At 41.6% G+C, this 19,417-nt stretch overlaps 1 protein-coding gene across 6 annotated transcripts in view; it reads right to left on the bottom strand.

Moving 5' to 3' along the window:
- SORBS2 (sorbin and SH3 domain containing 2) overlaps positions 1-19,417 on the bottom strand; it is a 208,057-nt gene that overhangs the window by 47,519 nt on the left and 141,121 nt on the right. For 5 of the 6 annotated variants that reach the window (XM_080796663.1, XM_080796665.1, XM_080796664.1 and 2 more), the window contains 5 exons: positions 18,855-19,027; positions 14,215-14,281; positions 13,077-13,121; positions 9,861-10,050; positions 7,797-7,911 (listed from right to left, as the gene is read on the bottom strand). In XM_080796663.1, the coding sequence (XP_080652789.1) occupies positions 7,797-7,911; positions 9,861-10,050; positions 13,077-13,121; positions 14,215-14,281; positions 18,855-19,027 (590 nt within the window). Of the gene's footprint in view, positions 1-457; positions 617-7,796; positions 7,912-9,860; positions 10,051-13,076; positions 13,122-14,214; positions 14,282-18,854; positions 19,028-19,417 lie in introns of all 6 variants that reach the window. The other variant, XM_080796668.1, reaches the window with a different exon arrangement.

Here is a 19,417-nt window from a genome sequence, read left to right on the forward strand (position 1 = left end):
TGCAGAAATAATGAAAAACGCTGTGATGGCCAGAAGGAACACGGATAGCATCCCAGAAATAGGCTAACGTTAGCCGATTAAAGTTAAAATAGACTCAACTTAGTCACCAAGTAGCTCATCTGGGGGAGTCACTCCACCGCCCCTGCCCTCATTGATCCCAGCATGTAAGGCAGCGTTCCGCAGACAGTTGGCTTGGGTGCAGGTATATGGAGAGTGTGGCGGAGAGGGGGCGGGAGAAGGTGGGAAGAGAAGTGGGGGGAGGAGTGAAAGGTGCTGGGAGGCTGTTAGGGGTCAACTGGCATGAAGAACCTGGGGTCTAGTTGAGAAAGGAAGGGGCAGCAAGGTGGAGTGGTGGTAAGTAGCTGGGGTCAGGTTGTCCCCTTAGCCTCTGGAAAGCAAGGGCTACCCCCGAGTTTCCTGAAGGGCATTAGAAAAGGTAATGAAGGAAGGAGCTCACCAAGGTGGGGGAAAGAGTTGGGGTGCACGGGCTTGGTATGGGGAGGCCAGTCCTGGGCGGAGGGGAGGGGCTACCCGTTACTTCTCCGTCTCTTGAAACAGAAAGAGGCTTCCGGCCGGGTTCCTTTGGAACAGGTGTCAGAGTTGTTGGGAGAGGGGGCTGTAAGAAAGAGGGGTGAAGGAAACACTGATTCGTTAGACGGAGGTTCTTGATGGAACGAAGAGGACACCAGTTAGCAGGAGGAAATGTCTCAGAAAAGTAAGGTGTCCCTGGGGAGACCCAGGTAACTTAGAGAATGGTCTGGACCCCTGAAAAATTGTGAAGACAAGGAGCCTCCTAGAAAGTGAGGCAGGATGACATTTTATGAGCTACCACCCCGAGAATCCCCTTCTCCTGTCTACCTTCAGCTGGAGAAATGGATCTGGAGGTGGTTGGGTTTTCACACTGCCGTAGCTGGCTAAGTGTGGGGAGAATTGCACTCTGGTTTGGTTGACACTGTAATTCAGAGAAAAAGCCAATTTTCATAGTTGACTTGCTCCCCTCCGGTGGTTTCTGAGTATTGTGAAAACTAGGAGTGTTAATATAAACAGCTTGAGAAAGTACATACAATTGCTTTAGTAATGGAAAATCCAGACATGGAGCATTTACTTTATCCAACAATATCCTGAATGCTTTTACATAATATACGCCTGATCAGACTGATTCATGCTATTGACTGAATATTAAATGAAGATGCTTAAAGTACCACATATGGGTTATTACTTCTTTAACCATTATTGCATGACACTAATTAAACATGGTGCAGTTGGACAGTGATATTTTAAGTCAGGAAAAAAAAATATATATCTCAGTTCCCTAAAAGCCATTCACCCTGGCCAGGAGAGGACATAATCTTCATAATATTGAGGGTTTTGAGATAGCAGTCCCTATTCAAACAAAACCCATTATTTTGACATTATCTTGTCCAAGTGTTTTATTGCCTTTTTGAATTCCCAATCATTTTGTTAATAGGATAGAGTCTGTGTGCAAGAATCAATTATATCCAGAGTATTTTAAAAGATAAGCTTTTTATTTCAATATTTTATAATAGGAGATTATAATGGTAGCTACAGACAGCGATAGGAAAATTTGAGGCATCATAACAAAATAGTGAAAGGACCTAAGTTATCCAAAATAAGTGATGATCAAAATGATAAAGACCTTGTAGTAATTCTGGGGGATGTTTATGTGGAATGGTGAGTGATAAAAGCTGAATTCAATCAGGTGTTTCTCTAGTATTTGCAATGATATCATGAAGCCTGTGTCTGGATGAGCACAGGAAGAAAACACACACATTTACCAAAAACAAAACAAAACAAAACAAAAACCAAACAACAACAACAAAAACAACTCACAATGGCATTCTGGTATTGAGATTGTTCTTTTCCGTCTTTTAAAATCTTATTTTGCATATACAATGGAATACTATGCAGCCGTCAAAAGAAATGAGATCTTGCCTTTTGCAATGACGTAGATGGAACTAGAGGGTATTATGCTGAGTGAAATAAGTCAATCAGAGAAAGACAATTATCATATGATTTCCCTGATACAAAGAATTTGAGAGGCAGTGCGGGGGGTTTGGGGGTTACGGAAGGAAAAAATGAAACATGATGGGATCGGGAGGGAGACAAACCATAAGAGACTCTTGATCTCACAAAACAAACTGAGGGTTGCTGGGGGTAGGGGGGTAGGGAGACAGTGGTTGGGTTGTGGATATTGGGGAGGGTATGTGTTATGGTGAGTGCTATGAAGTGTGTAAACCTGGTGATTCACAGACCTGTACCCCTGGGGTTAATAATACATTATATGTTACTTAAAAATAAAAAATAAAAAAATAAAATCTTATTTTGCTTTACTATCATAATGTTGTGGAGAATATCCTGTAACTACTAATGTAAATGTTGCAGAAAACGTGATTCAATTTACAATTGATTCAATAGTGCAAAGTACTAATCGAGATTTTGATCTTAACTAAAATATTGTTTTCCTCCTGTTATCATTTAGATAATGGCCATAGGATATGAATATTTTATGGAGTAGTACTACTAGAGCTGAATTTTTAGAGTAATTGACATTAGAGGGCATTTTCTTTTTTTTCTTTTTAAATTTTTTTCAAAGATTTTTGTTTACTTATTACAGAAGGCATGCGCAAGTTGCGGGGAGGGGCAGAGGGAGCAGACTCACAGCTGAAGTTAGACTCAATCCCAGGACCCTGAGATCATGACTGAGCCAAAGGCAGCCACTTAACGGACTGAGCCACTCAAGCACCCTGACATTGGAAAGAATTTTCTAGTAGTTTTTGTTCTGTCTATAGAGGCCTAGTACTTCTTCCACAAGAAAATGAATCGTTGGTTCTTTCACATCTCCTTGCTTTTAATATTATAAACTTAATAATATTACCAATTCTTGATTTTATGAATCTCGTTTCACATTTAGCGTTTTGTTTTGCTAAAGGGAGATAGAAATTTCTCTTAGAGTAAACAGATTTGTTTAAAAAATATTTTGAACAGCAGAGGGCAGCAAATTTACTAAAAAAATAAGTATATTTATCAGTGGTTACAACTTCACTTTGACTTTCACCTTAAGAAAATACATAACAAACAGATATACAAAATCCTGATGTATAGAAGTATATTTCTATGATAGAATGTGGAAAAGGAAGACTATCCACCATCTTGCACCATAACTTTGAATGACAGTTTTTAATTATGATTTTTTAGGTTAAAAATTTAATGTATAGTCTCAGATTCTAGTGTCATCTAGAATCCATGCCCACAGAAATTAGAGAGAATGCCCCAAACAATGATCACTGATAATTATCTATAATGTTGGAACTTAATGAGAGGCATACATTTGAGTATAGCTTTTATGGTAGAGAGATGCAAGCGGCAGAACTAGAATTTTCTTTTCACTGTGGTTGACCTATTGAATCGCTTTGGTTATGCAACGATGATACGTATTACGTAGCAATCTAGATCCCTGCTAAGGTACACAGAAACCTCACAAAAGTCAGTGGTAGATAGACACGTGGTCCGCCCACAGACATATATACATACTCAGAATCTCACTAAATCAACACTTCCCATGCAAAACTTGAAAGTTCCTTTGAGTTGTTTGACACCAACGTGAACACTGGGAAACTTAGGAAGCCTGATCATGTGTTACTCTAACTGCTCATAAAAACAACAAAAAAAGCAGATACACTGTTGCGCATTTTTCCAATCTTTTTTGTTCTCTTCTTACTTTGAAAAACCTAGCAAATCTGTGCTGAAAACAAATGTGTTTCAGGGCAAGAGGAAGCGATAAGAACATCTAAAACTATAAATCGGACGGATTCTTTTTTAAAGACAACCAAGGGTGAGCCGTTCTTAAAGGTTTTATGTTTTCTACAATTTCAAAGCATTCAGTTGCTTTTGAGGTCACAGAAATTCTACTCTTCTCCATATTCTCATTGTAGGCATGTAATTTCTATATGTGGTTCCAAACAAAAAGAAGTGTTCACATAACTTAGTTCTTAAAAATTTATGCTCATTAGATTTTAAAGCTTTAATGGTATTCACCACTATGTTTTATATTTATTCTGGTTCCGCAGTAAGTGATACACGTATTGTCAGCTGGATTCAAACCACCAGATGAAACGCCCCGAATTTTTATACGTTAAGCTTTGACGATCATCATTGATAAGGAAGTGTAAGTTCACTGGGGGTTTAAATTGCATTTCAGCTCTGTTTTCGGTGATTATTTCTCTCCACTTTTATCAGTATGCGCTGACTTAGTTACTGTAAAGGAAGGTAATGTCTTCCTTTACCACAGGCAGAGAGATCCTGAATATGTGCTTAATTTGATTTGATTTCATTTAATGTAATTTAATTTTGGCTCACCTATAAATATATCCAATCCAGATGGGATGTAAACTTTTTATTAATATAATCCCAGCAGAGAGTTTGTGTGATTGCTTCACGGACTACATGTGGTTCAAGTCCATTAAAGATAAATCCCTGGTAATTGTGAAGTACTTTTGTAGATCAAAGATTAGGCCCCTTTAATCAATGTTTTCAAATTTACAGTCAAATGAACATCTACAGCCTTAAAGAAACGGCACTGACCTTTACTTTCCTGCTAAAACCAGGAACACTTATTCCATTGGTTCCTAAGGAAGAAGGGGATCCCTTTGGCCAGAGTCTGGGGGAGGACTTTTATTCAAGCGGTATGGTCCTCTCTGCCCACTGTGTATTTCAGGGAATCAGGGGATTGGTGAACCACAGTTACTAATAGCCGTGTGTCAAATCCCCTTTGTGTACTTTGATGGACACCCAGGTTGCCGTTTGTTGCTAGGAAAGTATAGACTTTACAGATGAGCCACAGAACAGGGATCAACCCTCACCAGTTTTACCCACAAACTGCAAGGGTAAAACCTATATTCATTCATTCAGTTATTAGTTCGATGGCTATTCACTGAACACCTACCATGTGCCAGGCATTGTGCTGGGTGCTGGGGATACAATGGGTGCACTAGACACGGTCCCTGCCTTCAAGGTGCTTAACATCTAATGAGGGACACAGACAAGTCAACGGGCCATTAGAATTCAGGGTGTAAGGAGGAAATGCCCATTGCTACAGGCACACAGTAAGGGAGTTTTACTTCCCATCCCCGACCCCAGGTGTCAGCCGTGGTGCCCTGGAGAAAAAAGAGACAAGGCCACAGGTGAGATGGGACGGAGAGAGAGCTTTCCTGGCAGAGGAACGGGCCTATACAAAAGTCCAGAAGGCAGGCATTGAAGGCTGTCTGTCTAGCTGGCTTACGGCGAGTTGGCAGGAAGGGCAGGAAGAGACATGAGGCTGGAGAGGTCAGTGGGGGCCAGATCACAAGGTTTTTTGGAAATTACATGAAGAAATTTGGGTTTTGCTCTCAGGATACTTGAGGAGCATCAGGGAGGAAAACTGGGTGGCTGTCCCTGTCATGCAGGCAATGGACACACTGTGGCCAGCAGAGAGGAGGGGCAGGGGGAGGACTTTGAGAACTTTGGGAGAGCAGGGGGAGGCCAGGGTGACACTTGGAGAGACTAGGCAGATGATGGGGTCATCTAGGCAGTCAAAAGAGCAACAGAAAATTACCGAGAGGTTTTGTATAATTTACGAAAACTAAATAGTAAAAGAGCAAAGGAATGCTCACAAACCATCTGGGAGTAAAAAGACAGGAGAGCGCATTCCACTGAAATCCTGAAGTTTTGTTCATTTGCTACTATATCACGATCATTTAGCAAATCTGCTCTTCATCTCCTACACCGTGTGGATTAAAGATGCTCCCGAATCTTAAGGAAACCGCAGCAGTCTCTGCGATATCACCGTGCAGTTAGACTTTTGTCTTTTTTTTTTTTCTGCTTTAGGGAGGCAATGAGAATGAATTCAGGGTGACAAGAAAAAAAAGACGATAGCCTGTTCCTAGAATAGAAAAAGCCAGGCCAAAATGACATAGATGACCAGCCCAAATCTTTTCACATACCGCTGGCCCCCTGCAAAATTGTTTAGGAGGAATAAAAATGTTGGTTCTTTCTGTTTCTCCATATGACACCCATTCTCATTTCTTTCCAGGTTTCTTGGTTCCTTCCACTTCTTTTTGCCTGTGGCTGCAGAGCCCTGGCCATACCCAAATCTCCAGCAATGCCATGCTCCCAGAGCTTTCTCTCCTTCTTAGAATACAAGTCTAGCTTTGCATACTCATCGAATGAAAGATTCAGAGCTCCTCAGGGTGGAGACCGTGTCTTGGTCACTACTGTGTCCCAGCACCGAATACAACATCAGGCACAGAGTTGGTGCTCAGTAAATGCTACCGAATGACTCAATAATGGAAATATCCTGGTGAGGGAGCTTCTAAAACCCATCCTGTTTCCCGAGACCACAGCTACGAAAGCGTTCAGTACAATCACAGCGTTCTTATAAATTGTCAGGAAGATCATCAATGATCATTTTGTTATTTACATTTAAATCGGAGGCTCATTATTTTGCAGAATTATTTGCTACTTTCAGTTTTTTTGCAATGGTAACGTCATGGTTCACTCAATTCTCAGACTAGAAATTTCAAAGCATGATATGCAATCGTACAAGCTGGTAAACGAGTTCAAAGTTTGCACTCAGCCTTCAAACTAGTGATGTTCCTTTTTTTTTTTTCTTTCAGTTTTTCTGGTGAAGTTCTGCTACTCTAAAAGATAAGAGTTATTTGAAGAAAGGCAAAGGAGGCTTACATAAACATTATGTTTGAATTGTGTGATTATAAGGTTTTTGAACATGTTTCTCAAGAACATAACCATAAATACAGGGTTTCCAAAACGAAATCAAGGGCGCTCATGTTGGGTGTGGTAAGGCAAAGGTTTCCAATCAAATTTCAGGGCTGGGCTTGCATTATATGTAATAATATGCTTCTTGGATACTCTTAAAGGAGTGAACAAAGAAAACTCTTTTTCCTCTTCACTGACAGCACCCAAAATTCTTGTAAGACAGTGAGGAGTGTAAATTATAAATGGACCTCTAGAAGCAGGTTTTGAGAGAGAGGCAAAGGAATTACAGTTTCAAAGAGATCCTGAGGGCACGGTGGAGAAGGGAAAGGCAGAGGACTCAGAAAGGGGGACTGGGAAAATAAAAACCAAGAGGGCCAAAGAATAACCCTATTTGTTACATTGCACTTGGAAGAACCAAGTGGTTATTTTCAAGTTAATGTATCTTTTTGTTTGCATGGATGAAATAACTAGGAAAAACCTCTGCCAAGTTAAATAGAATCTTGATCCATTAGATGGACAATCAGGAAGCTTGAGGCTTGGTAACCTGAGAGAGATTTAATAAGAATCAATTAAAACAACTTGTTTTTTAAAAGAAAGGCATTTGGGAAATTTCCCCTTAATTCAAAGAAACATTAAGCAACCGATGTGGAAGGGATGGGACTTTGTGGGCCCATTTGTATCAGAGACACTAATGAGTGATTTTTCTCATTAGCAATGTAGACTAGCAATTAAGTATTGCATTTATGAATTTAAAAAAAATTAAGCTCAGGGCTGTGATGAGGCACAGCTATAGCTCCATGAAAATGGGTCCCCTGTTTGGTTGGTAGGGATAATATATTAGAGAGCATATCTCTAATTCTCAGACAAGAGGCACGAATCACGATACAAAATCAACTTGATTTCTAAACACTGCCAAATCCATAAATTACTTCTGCGACAAACATTGCTAAATGATACAAACTTCAAGTCTGCTTGGGAACCCAGAAACCTAGAGAGCCGGCATTCTGTTTAGTGCAAGTGCTTACTGGTCTTTCATGCTGGAGAATGGATGACTTCCCAGGTTCATATTCAAAAATACTCCTTGGCTCAGAACGAAATTTTCTTGTGTCCACTTTTCTATCTGGAGGATCCCAGTCATGCCTAGAAATAAACAACAATTATATAAAAATAATTCTGGATGCTTCAAGCAGTACTATAAAACCACTTGCTATTTGTTTACAAAGTGAATCTTAGCATAGGTTTTTAAAAAGTATCTCAGTATAGAAAGTTAATCTGCAAAAAACACTACATGTATATGTTTTTTATATAAACGATTTAAGGAAAGCCATTCTTTTATTTCATATTATATTTCCCTCTTTTTTTTTTTCATGCACGATCCTGCTGGCTCAGTAACTCACACAGGGGTATACAGAAATGCACGCAGCCAGTGCTCTCCTTGGAAACCCTGGGGATGGTGTACAAATCACAGCTGTGTATATTCATGTCAGAGTAAATGGCGGTTATGGTCCATTGAGTTATGTGAGTTTAGCTCACCGCTCTGTGACCTGGCATCCTTGATCCAAAGTGACAAGGAGTAATGCACACGCCATGCTTGATCTTACTTATCCTGCAAGTGGCGTCACAGTTTGGGAAAAGTACAAAAGTGTCACTTGGGCTGTCGTCCCTAGAAGCAAGCTGTGTGGCCGGGGAGAGCCTCCTTTGGTGTTACCCTCGAAAAACCCGAGTCAGACAGCCACCCTCTTGCATAAGAGACCTTGGAAGCAGCTCTTTTTCCTGAACTAATATCCTTCAAAAGGAGGTCAACGAAAAACTTTGAAAGTAAAGCTTTTCTAGGTAGCTGGGGCGAAAGAAGGCTTCTATTGAAACAATGTATATGGAAGCCAGCTAGAAAATTTTAAGAGATTATCATATTTCTTAATGAGAAATTTATTTCTACTAAGCATAGGACAAATAATACATTTAAATTTGAGTTAATTTTGGTTCTTTTATAATAGCAGGGATGTCGTTTTGTGTCTAGATAATTATTTCTCAAATTTAGGGCATCACACTTATAAACATACAGTTTATCATGAGGAGATTAAAGTGAGGACCTCTTCACACGTGATGTGTGTCTGTTTCATGGTATCTTGTATCCTCTATACTCGTCAGTTACTCTTAAGGGTACAGTGGGATAAATATAATATTTATGGCATGAATAGGACAGGTGGATGCTTAATAATTAGTATTAATGTTGAATGATTCTTAGATTGTCATTAATTGCCAGGATCGCATGGGCTTTAGTCAGAGCTAAGTTTGAATCCTGGCTTGGACATATGAGCTGTAGGAGCTGAGAAATTTACTTTAATTCTCTAAACCACAGTTTCTTCTCTCTAAAATGGGTTTAAAATAGAACGTATTGGGTCATTCTCAGAATTAAATGACATAATAGAGGGAAAGTACTTAGCATAGTGCTCGGCTCACAGTGAGCTCTCAACAAAGGTTACCTATAAGTAGATTAGTCGTAATCTTAATAAAAATTACACAGTGAAAGTGTGTTTATAAATTTTTATTTTTGTGTGAATAGTTCCTATAAAAAATTTAGTGGGGCAATAAAAATTAGTATCATCTTGAAAAGCTGGTAGAAATGAGTCACAAATAGACACTAACTACTGCCTTATTAATTATTTATGACTAACCTTGCCTGCTTTCAAAAAGAGACTGTTGTGTACCAGAGGGGAAACTGTAAATTATTAATAGACCTAATATTTCAAATCTGAGGAAAATGAAAATTAACCCCAGAGTCTCTGACATGCAATGTCAAAGGAAGTAGGTGGCAATTAGTTCTACTTTTTTGTCTTCTTATATACATTTATTGATCAAAAAGACAGTGCTCAATCGCCTTCAAACCCAGGCGATTATGAGATTATGAATCAAGATTCTGTTTGCCACAGTCGCACCAGGGGAGGTCAACAGGGCGCATGCGCTGACTGAGGTTCTGCGCCTAGCATCTGGGTAACGTAAGCACCAAGTCTCCTACGAGAGTCTCCTGCCAGATGGCCTTACTTTTATACTAAACTGAATATAAGCCACTTCGGGGGGAAATGCCTTACTTTTCTGTTGAAGATCGATCTCTTGGCCGAAGTGGTGGGACCGGAGGAGGAACATGTGGGGGAGGGACAGGGGAGGAGGCATCCTTAAAGACATCAGTGCCATTGTCCGAGTGGCTTTTGGAGAGGGGTCTGTAGGTCTGGGTCTTTGCCGCAGGATGTGATTGAGCGCTGTAGGGTGAGTTGTACAGGCCTATCGTGAAACACAACACGACAAAACAAACAGAAGCAGATAACATTTTAAAAGCACATTAAATTACTTACGCCCCACAAAATATCCGGTGATCTTACCAACATTGTTATCAGTAAAAATATCCATGATGCATGCATTGGGGAGTACTTCTTAATCGATTTATGAATATTATTAATTTATTAAGCATGATTAATATATTAATTTGTTATTGATATATTCTGTACACAATGATTACGGTGAATCTTCAACAATCATTTTGAAATTAGTAATAATTCAGACGGGTATTAGGAATCAACTTACAGGTGCTCAAAGCAAATTTTCTCCTGGCTCATATAAACTAATAACATAGTTAAGTTTAAAAAATAGCTCCCAGAACCATTTCCAAATATCTTCTATTACTTTAAAAGTTCTGATTTACATATGACCTTTGACATGTTAATTGCAATCGAACAAAATATTGAGCAAGTTGTACGTGTGCTGCGTATAAGCCTTAAGCAAGGCTTAAAGACACAAAAATCCCCTTTAAGCTTGTAGTGGATCTGGGGAAATGAGGCTTGGTTAGAACTGTGAAAATAATTGGGGGATGCCTGGGTGGCTCAGCCGCTTAAGGGTCTGCCTTCAGCTCAGGTCATGATCCTAAGGTCCGGGGATCGAGTCCCTCATCAGGCTCCTTGCTCAGTGGGGAGCCTACTTCTCCCTGTGCCTGTCACTCCCCCTGCTTGTGCTCACTCTCTCTCTCTCTCTCTCTCTGTTAGAGAAAGAAAGAAAGAAAGAAAGAAAGAGAAAGAAGATAATTGGGAACATGATAAAGGGCAAATGAGGAAAATACATATTAAAAATTAAAGATTTTAAAAGACGGTAGATGGGTCAGAGAAGATATTATGGAACCCATGGCACTAGAGTGAGCCTGGGAGGATTGGTTTGGGTGCATGGGTGGGGGAAGTGGGCAGCAGAGATGGCTTAGGGGAAAAAAACCCCACAAAAATAGGCAGGAACGACTAGACAGAGCACAGTGGGACGCAGGGTTTATAGAGAACGGAAAGGCTCGTTCCAATTGTTTTGTCTACCAAAGAAATAGCAAAACCATCTCTAAGCGCTCTGTGAGGTTATATGTAACTACTGTTCAATTTACTAATTACTAAAGGATACAAAATTTCAGTAGTAAAAATCAGTATAAAAATTCTGAATTTCCTGCCACCTGCGTCTTTTGAGTCAGGTCAATTTTCATTCATCGACTTCTCCTGAGGGGTCATACACATTGCGGTGACAGATGAAAAGACAATGTCTGGGGGTGCCTGGGTGGCTCAGTTGGTTGGTGTGCAGCTCTTGATTTTGGCTCAGGTCATGATCTCAGGGTCATGGGATGGAGCCCTCCACTGGGCTCCCTGCTCAGCGGGGAGTCTGCCGGAGGCTTCTCTCTCTCCCTCTCCCTTTGCCCCTCCTCCAGCTGGTACCCCCCCCATAAATAAATAAATCTTTAAAAAGAGAGAGAGAAAGAAAGGAAGGAAGGAAGAAAAGACAATGTCTGCACTTACTGTTTTGCCTGGATTCTACAATCAGACTTCAACTATACAGCTTGTAGAAAACAAAACAGGCCCTAAATGGAGTCACTTCTGTATGCTGAGCCCCACATCACCAAATGGACACTTAATTACAGTTTTGGCTTTGCTAGAAATGGAATCTTAAACCAGATGATCAGGAATTGCCTGACCAGCACCAGTGAGCTCACCTGCCATGCCCAAAAGGAAAAGTAATCTTGCAATCACCTTCCCACTTTTTTTTTTTTTTTTTTTTTGGCCTAGTATAGCTTCCTTGTTTGGCTCCCTTCTGCCCTATAAAAGTCTTTCCATTTGTACAGCTCCCCAGAGCTCCTTTCTATCTGCTAGATTGGATGCTGCCAGATTCGTGAATCGTTGAATAAAGCCAATAATACCTAAAATTTACTTGGCCGAATTTGTTTTGTTTTGCTTTGTTTTTAACAAACTAAACCCAGGAGGTGAGTCCAGAGAAACTGTGGCTAGGAAGAGAAGTTGAGGGGAACATTTCCCTGGGCTTCCTGCTGTCACCTGGAAGAGGGAGGACCCAAACCTCAGAGGTCTTGCGGTTTGCTAACCTTGTTCTGCCCGGTTTTTCTTCTCTGTTTGTCCTTGGAGACCAGTCAGTAGAATCCCTAACATTTAAGGGGCTTGAGCGCTGGCCTTCAGGCATCAAGGAGGGGAGAATCTTGTGCGGTTCTGCGGCTGACAAGGGGACCTCTAGGGGAGGCGAGGTTGCTGCCATTGGGGGAGAGGGGAGCAGCCCCATCTCAGGAAAGGAAAACCAGGCTTTGCAACAGTCTCCAGCCTGGGGCTGAACGGCGACAGGAGGCCCTCCATGGGGTCCCCTAATGTGACATTTAGGAGGAAAGGGAAATATTCCCGCGGGGGGGGGGGTGTCCTTCATTTCAGCCTGCAACTGTGTCACACGACACCAATGCACTCAAATGCAAGGAGAAACACCCAGAATTGCGGTCGTGTCATCAGGACTGTTGGCAACTCCACATCAGGAAAGTGGCCCCGCAGAGTGGGATTTTTAAACAAACCCTTCAGTGAATGTTTGCATTTTGGGAGCACAAGCAGGGACAAAGTCACAGAATACTTTGCTGGACTTGTTTTCTGTGAAGTGTATTTGAACGATCTTACGCAATCGTGATCACGCTCGCTGCTGATAAAAGGAGATCTTTATCTGACTTCGTACTCTAGTGACAGCGTGTTCTTTCACGCTGTCCTTCAGACTTGGGTTAAACATTCCTGAGGCCCAGAATAAAATGACAGTGAGAATGAATGAGCGAAAACAGTATTAGTTCTCATTTCCATGAGAAAAGATCGATCCTCGGGTCATGCATGCTTTGAGAAAAGAAAACCAGCAACCTCTTGATTGCACAAACTGAAAACATGCAGCTCAAACGGGTGAAAAAGTGAGTGTGAGGTGCTTCCAAGCATTGCCGCGCACACAGCATTCATCGTCAGCAAGGAAACCCGTCCTACCTGCATTATATGTATAAGGAGTATTATACATGTCTGTGTCATCATCTAGAAAACGAAACATAAATATTACGGTAATACAGATTCGGTCACCATATCATAACAAGACAGTAGAACTTCAGAGAAACAAACAAACAAAAATTTGGTCGAAAACCAGTGTATTGGGTGCCTGGTGCCTGGGTGGCTACATCGGTTAAGACTCTGCCTTCGGGGGCGCCTGGGTGGCTCAGTGGGTTAATGCCTCTGCCTTCAGCTCAGGTCATGGTCTCAGGGTCCTGGGATCCAGCCCCGCATCGGGCTCTCTGCTCAGCAGGGAGCCTGCTTCCCCTCCTTCTCTCTCTGCCTGCCTCTCTGCCTACCTGTGATCTCTCTCTGTCAAATAAATAAATAAATCTTAAAAAAAAAAAAAAAAAAAGACTCTGCCTTCAGCTCAGGTCATGATCTCAGGGTCCTGGGATCGAGTCCCACATCGGGTTCCCTGCTCAATGAGGAGTCTGCTTCTCCCTCTCCCTCTGCTCCTCCCCCCTGCTTGGGAGCTCTCTTTCTCTCTCATTCTCTCTCGGTCAAACAAGTAAGTAAATAAAATATTTTAAAAAATCAATGTCTTTTGCCTAGTCCATAATGCCATTATAAAAATTTTTCTAATATGGTTTTGTGGCTGGCTCTGAAGTTTGCCCTCGCTGCTTATCTGTGACCTATTTGCTCGGGCAGCCCTCTCCCCAGCATACGAGGTCAATGCCTTTTCCTCTCCTTTAAGCAGCTTTCTCTTCCGAATCACGCACCTCTGCTCACTCTCTCGAAAAGAAGCTGACATGTGCGGACAGAGAGGGACAATGAGTCTGTTCATGCACCCACCGGGCCCCACAACTCGCTCCAGATTGTGGGCAGGGAAGGAGGGAGGGAGCAGAGCGCCAGGCAGCCCTCCAAGGGTCACCTAATGAGAGGCTTCTTGGCAGCTCAGGAGTGAGGCAGGAGCACAGGTGTCTGTGATTGGAGGGTGACAGAAGGAGAAGAGAAGAGAAAGAGGGAGGGCCGTGGTGTTGCTAGGCTGTTAGAGTCTGTGTGAACGAGAACTCTACAGGAGTAGACATATACCTCCCTCAGCCAGGAGGATCGGATCAGAAAACAGTAACATACATACCTGGCTTGTGCACCATGTGAATTTGCTTAAACATTGTCTTGTACCAGTCCTTTGGTCTGTCAACTGTCTGTAAAAGAGAATGTCCAGGAGTTAAAAAACGGATTCCAAATCAACAGTGTTCCTCAATGTTCTTCTTTCTATACTGTATCTTTTCTCATAGCAGATCTCTGTTCTGGGATTAAAAAGAAAAGATCTATTTCATGACGGTAGTACCAGTAATGTAACCAGTTATGGCTGCAGTTTGTAAATATGTTACCCCTTGTTTGCGTTGAGGCTGAATTGACATATTATATGCTATGGTTTTAATTTTTTTGCAAATCATACTGTGCCCAGCACTAGATGGTTGGTATTTGCACAAACATATTTATATAAAATTCACGGAATAAAAGTTGTGGTGTTGCAATGGTTTGCTTAACTCCTTTTGGTGATAATTATCATTATCCTTAAAAACCTTTCAGTGAGTGTTCTGTTCAAAACATTATTTTTAGAATTAACTAGGGGATATTTTTGACTTTCAAACTGTATTCTGATCAGCTTAAGCTTAGAGAAATAAAAATATGATATAGTTCTGCAGCAAACCTAAAAAAGATGTAGATATTATCTTGAAATTTTTCAAACATGATAATAGAATGTATGCAACATTTGCCTAGCTAAATTGTAAATTCCTTGAGAGTAGAAGCTCCTTACACAGCCCAGGATTTGGGCATGATAGAAACAGTGGACTGTAGTGGAAAGAAGAAATTAGTGTCGGCTCAACCTAGATTCAAATCTCGCTTCCTGTAATTATTATTTTATACTTCCTAGCAATATGAATTTGGGGCAGTCAGGTAAGTTTTTAGGCCTCAGTTTTGTCCCTTCTAAGATGAGATTATATCTACATCAAAGGGTTGTATGGAAATAGAATGAAGCCGCATATACAATAAGACCTAGAACAATGCCTAGAATATAGGTTGTGCTCAAGGAACATTACATATTTAAGGATAAAAGAAAGAATGAATCCAGGTTAATTGGATGGAATCCTACCTGATTATACACCTGTGAAAGTAGATCTCTACCTTTATAATCATAATTAAAGATTTTGCTTAGCCAAATCTTTATCTCAATATATCCAGACATACTCCAGCAAGAAACTCGATCATTCTGTGAATGGTAATAAAGAAACCAGACTTTTTGAGACAATTCTCTTGATATAAAATCCTCTGTGTTAGGACCGCCACAGAAATATTCCTGTATTTTATATCCTATTTTTTTTTCTCAGAAATGTGCTAGTTGCATTTTTCATCTGGAAATTGAGGGGGTGCCATATTTACATTCATTTTCGTCTCTAAGAATAGATAGTTCTGATAATCGCCATAAATATAGATTAACATTAAGAGCTACTTGACTTTGTTAGGAGTCACCCCTTTATTCATTCAAGGCTCTTTTATACAATGGAAAAAGTGAGGACACTGTTGATTGACCTTATATTCGAGTGGCGGGAGCTGGTGGGAGGGGGGCAGGCGTCTAGTTATTATTTGCTGGCTTAAATACAGTAACTGAACATGTATCTTTAAGGGACATGTTCCTAAAAGATCAACTTCTCTTTCATTAAGCTGTATTTCCTTTAGGTATTCAGCAACAGATAATAAGACATCACTTCGTGGACACACGTCTCCCAGCCATACCTGGACACAAGCAATAGCAACGAAGAAATCAAATAAGTAAGTTGTATCACTGTATATGGCAATGCATCTTGACAGACAGGATTTTTTTCCCTTCACTTGCTGGAGGGCATGGATCAGGCAGGAGCTCAGTTCTGCCATCTGCTAGCTTTATATGGTGAGCACAGAGATGCCAGGAAGTGCCCAACTGGTTGGCAAAGAATAGGAAACTGGTATAAGGCAATACTAAAACTCTCTGTCCCTTTCTAAAAGAGGCACTCTAAGCATTTGAAGTTTCTTTTATAAATGACGTCATAGACATGTTATGGCTACTGCTGAGATGAAGTAAATAGAAGTCTACTCAAATTTACGGATGTTTACTTTCATATATGTCCTTCAGGGTTATTTTACATGGACAGTTAACTACTAGCAATTCACTATTTGGTTGTTTTCTATAATCTTGGCAGAATACATCTGCGTTTTACATTGCTACAGCTTACAAAGTATCAGAGCTCTACATTGATGTATCAGGCAGAGACTTCCAAAAAGGGAAAGGACACATATTTTCTACACACGAGTATACAGTGATTCTATTCTATTTTTGCCCCTCTCTAGCTTTGAAAGGGCTCACACGGTGTTATATTTGAACTAGAAGAAAAGAATCTTGTATTTCACTTAACTAGCCGGCTCTAATTAGACAGCCTCCTGGGACCTGAACCCTAGCGATTTTTGTTGTGGTTAAGAATGGTAGTAAAAGGCTAACACAGACATCCCAGGTCACATGAGAGAGGGCAGACTGGGGAGCCTTCATTCAAATCACTCAAAGGTACATTTGTTGACTTTTGGCTTTCTAGAGTTTCTAGTTTACTTTAAAAAATTCTGTTTCCTTGGTATAGGCTGGTTGTCTAAAATGAGACCATAACATGATACACTGAGACAGGACTGCCTTTGGTGGATACACCGAGCAGAATTCCATGTGTAGCAATTTGAGTCTGATCATCATTACTCTCGGATGAGAAAGAAAAAACAACCTTGGAGATTCTTGGCCTGCTGTGGCTCAGAGATGGCCTGACTCAACATTTATAAACACAGCTATACTTGGGGATGTGCTCAGCAAGGCTGAAAAGTAGGGACCAAGAATAAGAGTCTTCACAGACCTGCACCTTCTTTGTAAAGTTTTAAAAGCGTAAATAAGAGCACAGCTGTACCTAAAAATTCTGGTTCCTTATAAGGAACTTCTGGGCTGCTTATATTTTATTTTCTACTTTATAGAACAAAAACTAACATCAAAGGTTTAGTACATGTATTTGCTTATGCATATCTAAACATGCTTTTGATTTGCAAGTAGATAGACAATATAGACTTCTAATGCTCCTTGATTTTCACTAACCATCTATGATGTCTGCTTTCTTTTTTTCTTTTGAAAACTAACAAGCAAGTCCTTGCTATGTAAGAAAAGTATGTCTTATGGATTAAAAAAATGGTTCAGCTTTTTGCGTTGTTTCTTATATATCATTTATCATGTTAAAGACACACCCAGAGATCTCAGACAGAAATCCTTTCAGACAGAAATCTGTAACAACATTAGAACCAGGGATCTCCTAATATGTGTATCTACTGTGACCGGAGGGTCAAGGAAACAAAACCAGTGACACCATTCCTGTCTGACACTGGATCCCTCCATTATTTAAAAAAATAATAATTTCAAATTTAACCATTTTGAGTCAGAAATCTTCAAAGGCAAACAAATGACAAAACGCCATCACCAGAAACATGTAGTCATCACAGTACTGTTAGTGACAATCCCCAAACTTCTTCTGTTACTTAAATATGACAATCATCAGTCTCAACATAGATTGTAGGACTTTATAATTAGCCACATTCAGCGTTCCCAGAGTGTAGCAAGTCTACAACCCCAGCAACTGCCCTACAGACTGACTTTCTGGCTTTCGGTTCTAATACAGATGCTTGGACTAATCAATTCTTAACTCTTAGAATGCGCAACTCCCACATGAGAGAGGCAAGCTTACCACTGCTTTCCCCCCCCCCCATCCCTTTCCCATTCTTTTCCTCTATCCACTATTGTCTTTGGCCCCCCAGGATCTGCATTCCAGGGAAGAAGCTCTTGGCAACCGCTCCCCCAACCCGAGCCCCCAGGTATGTGGGTGTTGCAGGCACTTCTATTCAGCCTGCGCCCCCTTCTCGCACAGCCCCCCAATTCACCTGCAGGGGTGCGGCTGCTCTCATCCTGGCTCCCAGAGTCTTCCTTCTGCGGCTAGCACAAACCTTCTCTGCAAGGAGACTGGTCAGCAAGCCGCCTCAGCCGCTGCTGAGCTTTGCCAGAAGGGGCTGCCCTGACACACTGAGCAGTGCTTTGGCAGAGTTTAAAGACTTAAAAAAAAAAAAAAATCCAAACACTTTCCCTTATCATCCCCGAGGGCTCGCAGCAGGCGCAGCTGAAGAGGGACGCTCAGATGTGTATTTTTCTTCACAGTTTTTCCTTTCCATGACATTAACTCCCTTCACTCCAATCATCTCACCTCCCAGAGCCCAATTCACAGCTCCCAATCTCCCGATGGGAACACACAGCCCTTTCAAGAAACAAATCGCTGGGTTATTTGCAATGCACGTGGGAATTCAATGCAGCCAAAGAATTCACATTTTCTCGTTCCTTCTCTTTTCTCTCTATTGCCCTAACACTCCTTGGAAAAAGGTAAAACCAAAACAAAATATTCCTTTTTTGGGGAGGAGGTTCCCACGATCACAATTTTCATGATTTTCTATCAAAATGCACAAACACAGATTGTGTGATCAGCTTCGATCCACGAGATCTTTTTCTCTTTCTCAGCCACACACAGCATAATAGTCATGAGCACTCAGAGGGCCCAGAGGGCCATCCTCATTACGTAAGAGCAGGGGAATGCACCAAGCCGTGGACAATCCACCCTTTGTAGCCTCTGCACCCAGCCCCGCAACGACGCGCACCCGGGCGTTTCCTACCGTTCTAATTGCTGTGGGGATTCCGGATTCATCCACCGGCCCGATCCCCGGGTAGTGCGGGGCTTTGATGACCGTCACTCTCTTCTCCTCCTCCGAGGACCTGTACAGTGGGATGGAGCTGCCCATGGTGCCGTCCAGGGACTGCGCGTGCTGGGGATACGACTCTGCGGAGTCTGCGGAGACAGTGTGGGGAGACACAATGTATCGCACGCACAAGGAATCAGGACTTGATGGTGCCTCTTGTGCATGGACGGCAACTGTAACCCAGAATCTGTTGCCATCACTGTCTCTTTGAGCCCGTTTCCCTCACATTCGAGCTGTTTGTTGCTAGCGTGCAGGTAGGTACCCCAGCCCAACTGTAACAACAAGGTCCTCGTCGTTTTCTGATGAAGGGGGAGGGGGGCGACTAGCACTTGCTGGAAGACCCTGTGACCGTGGAGCAGCCATTGTGTTAAGAAAGCACCTGCACGACGTCCTCTTATCCTTCTACTGTGTTGGGGGGAGGGGGTCCGTTTTATAGATGAGGAGGCAGAAACTGAGACGTTCATGCTATTTTTGTGAAA

The sequence above is a fragment of the Martes martes genome (genome assembly GCF_963455335.1).
Source record: "Martes martes genome assembly, chromosome: 2".
Lineage (NCBI taxonomy): Eukaryota > Metazoa > Chordata > Mammalia > Carnivora > Mustelidae > Martes > Martes martes.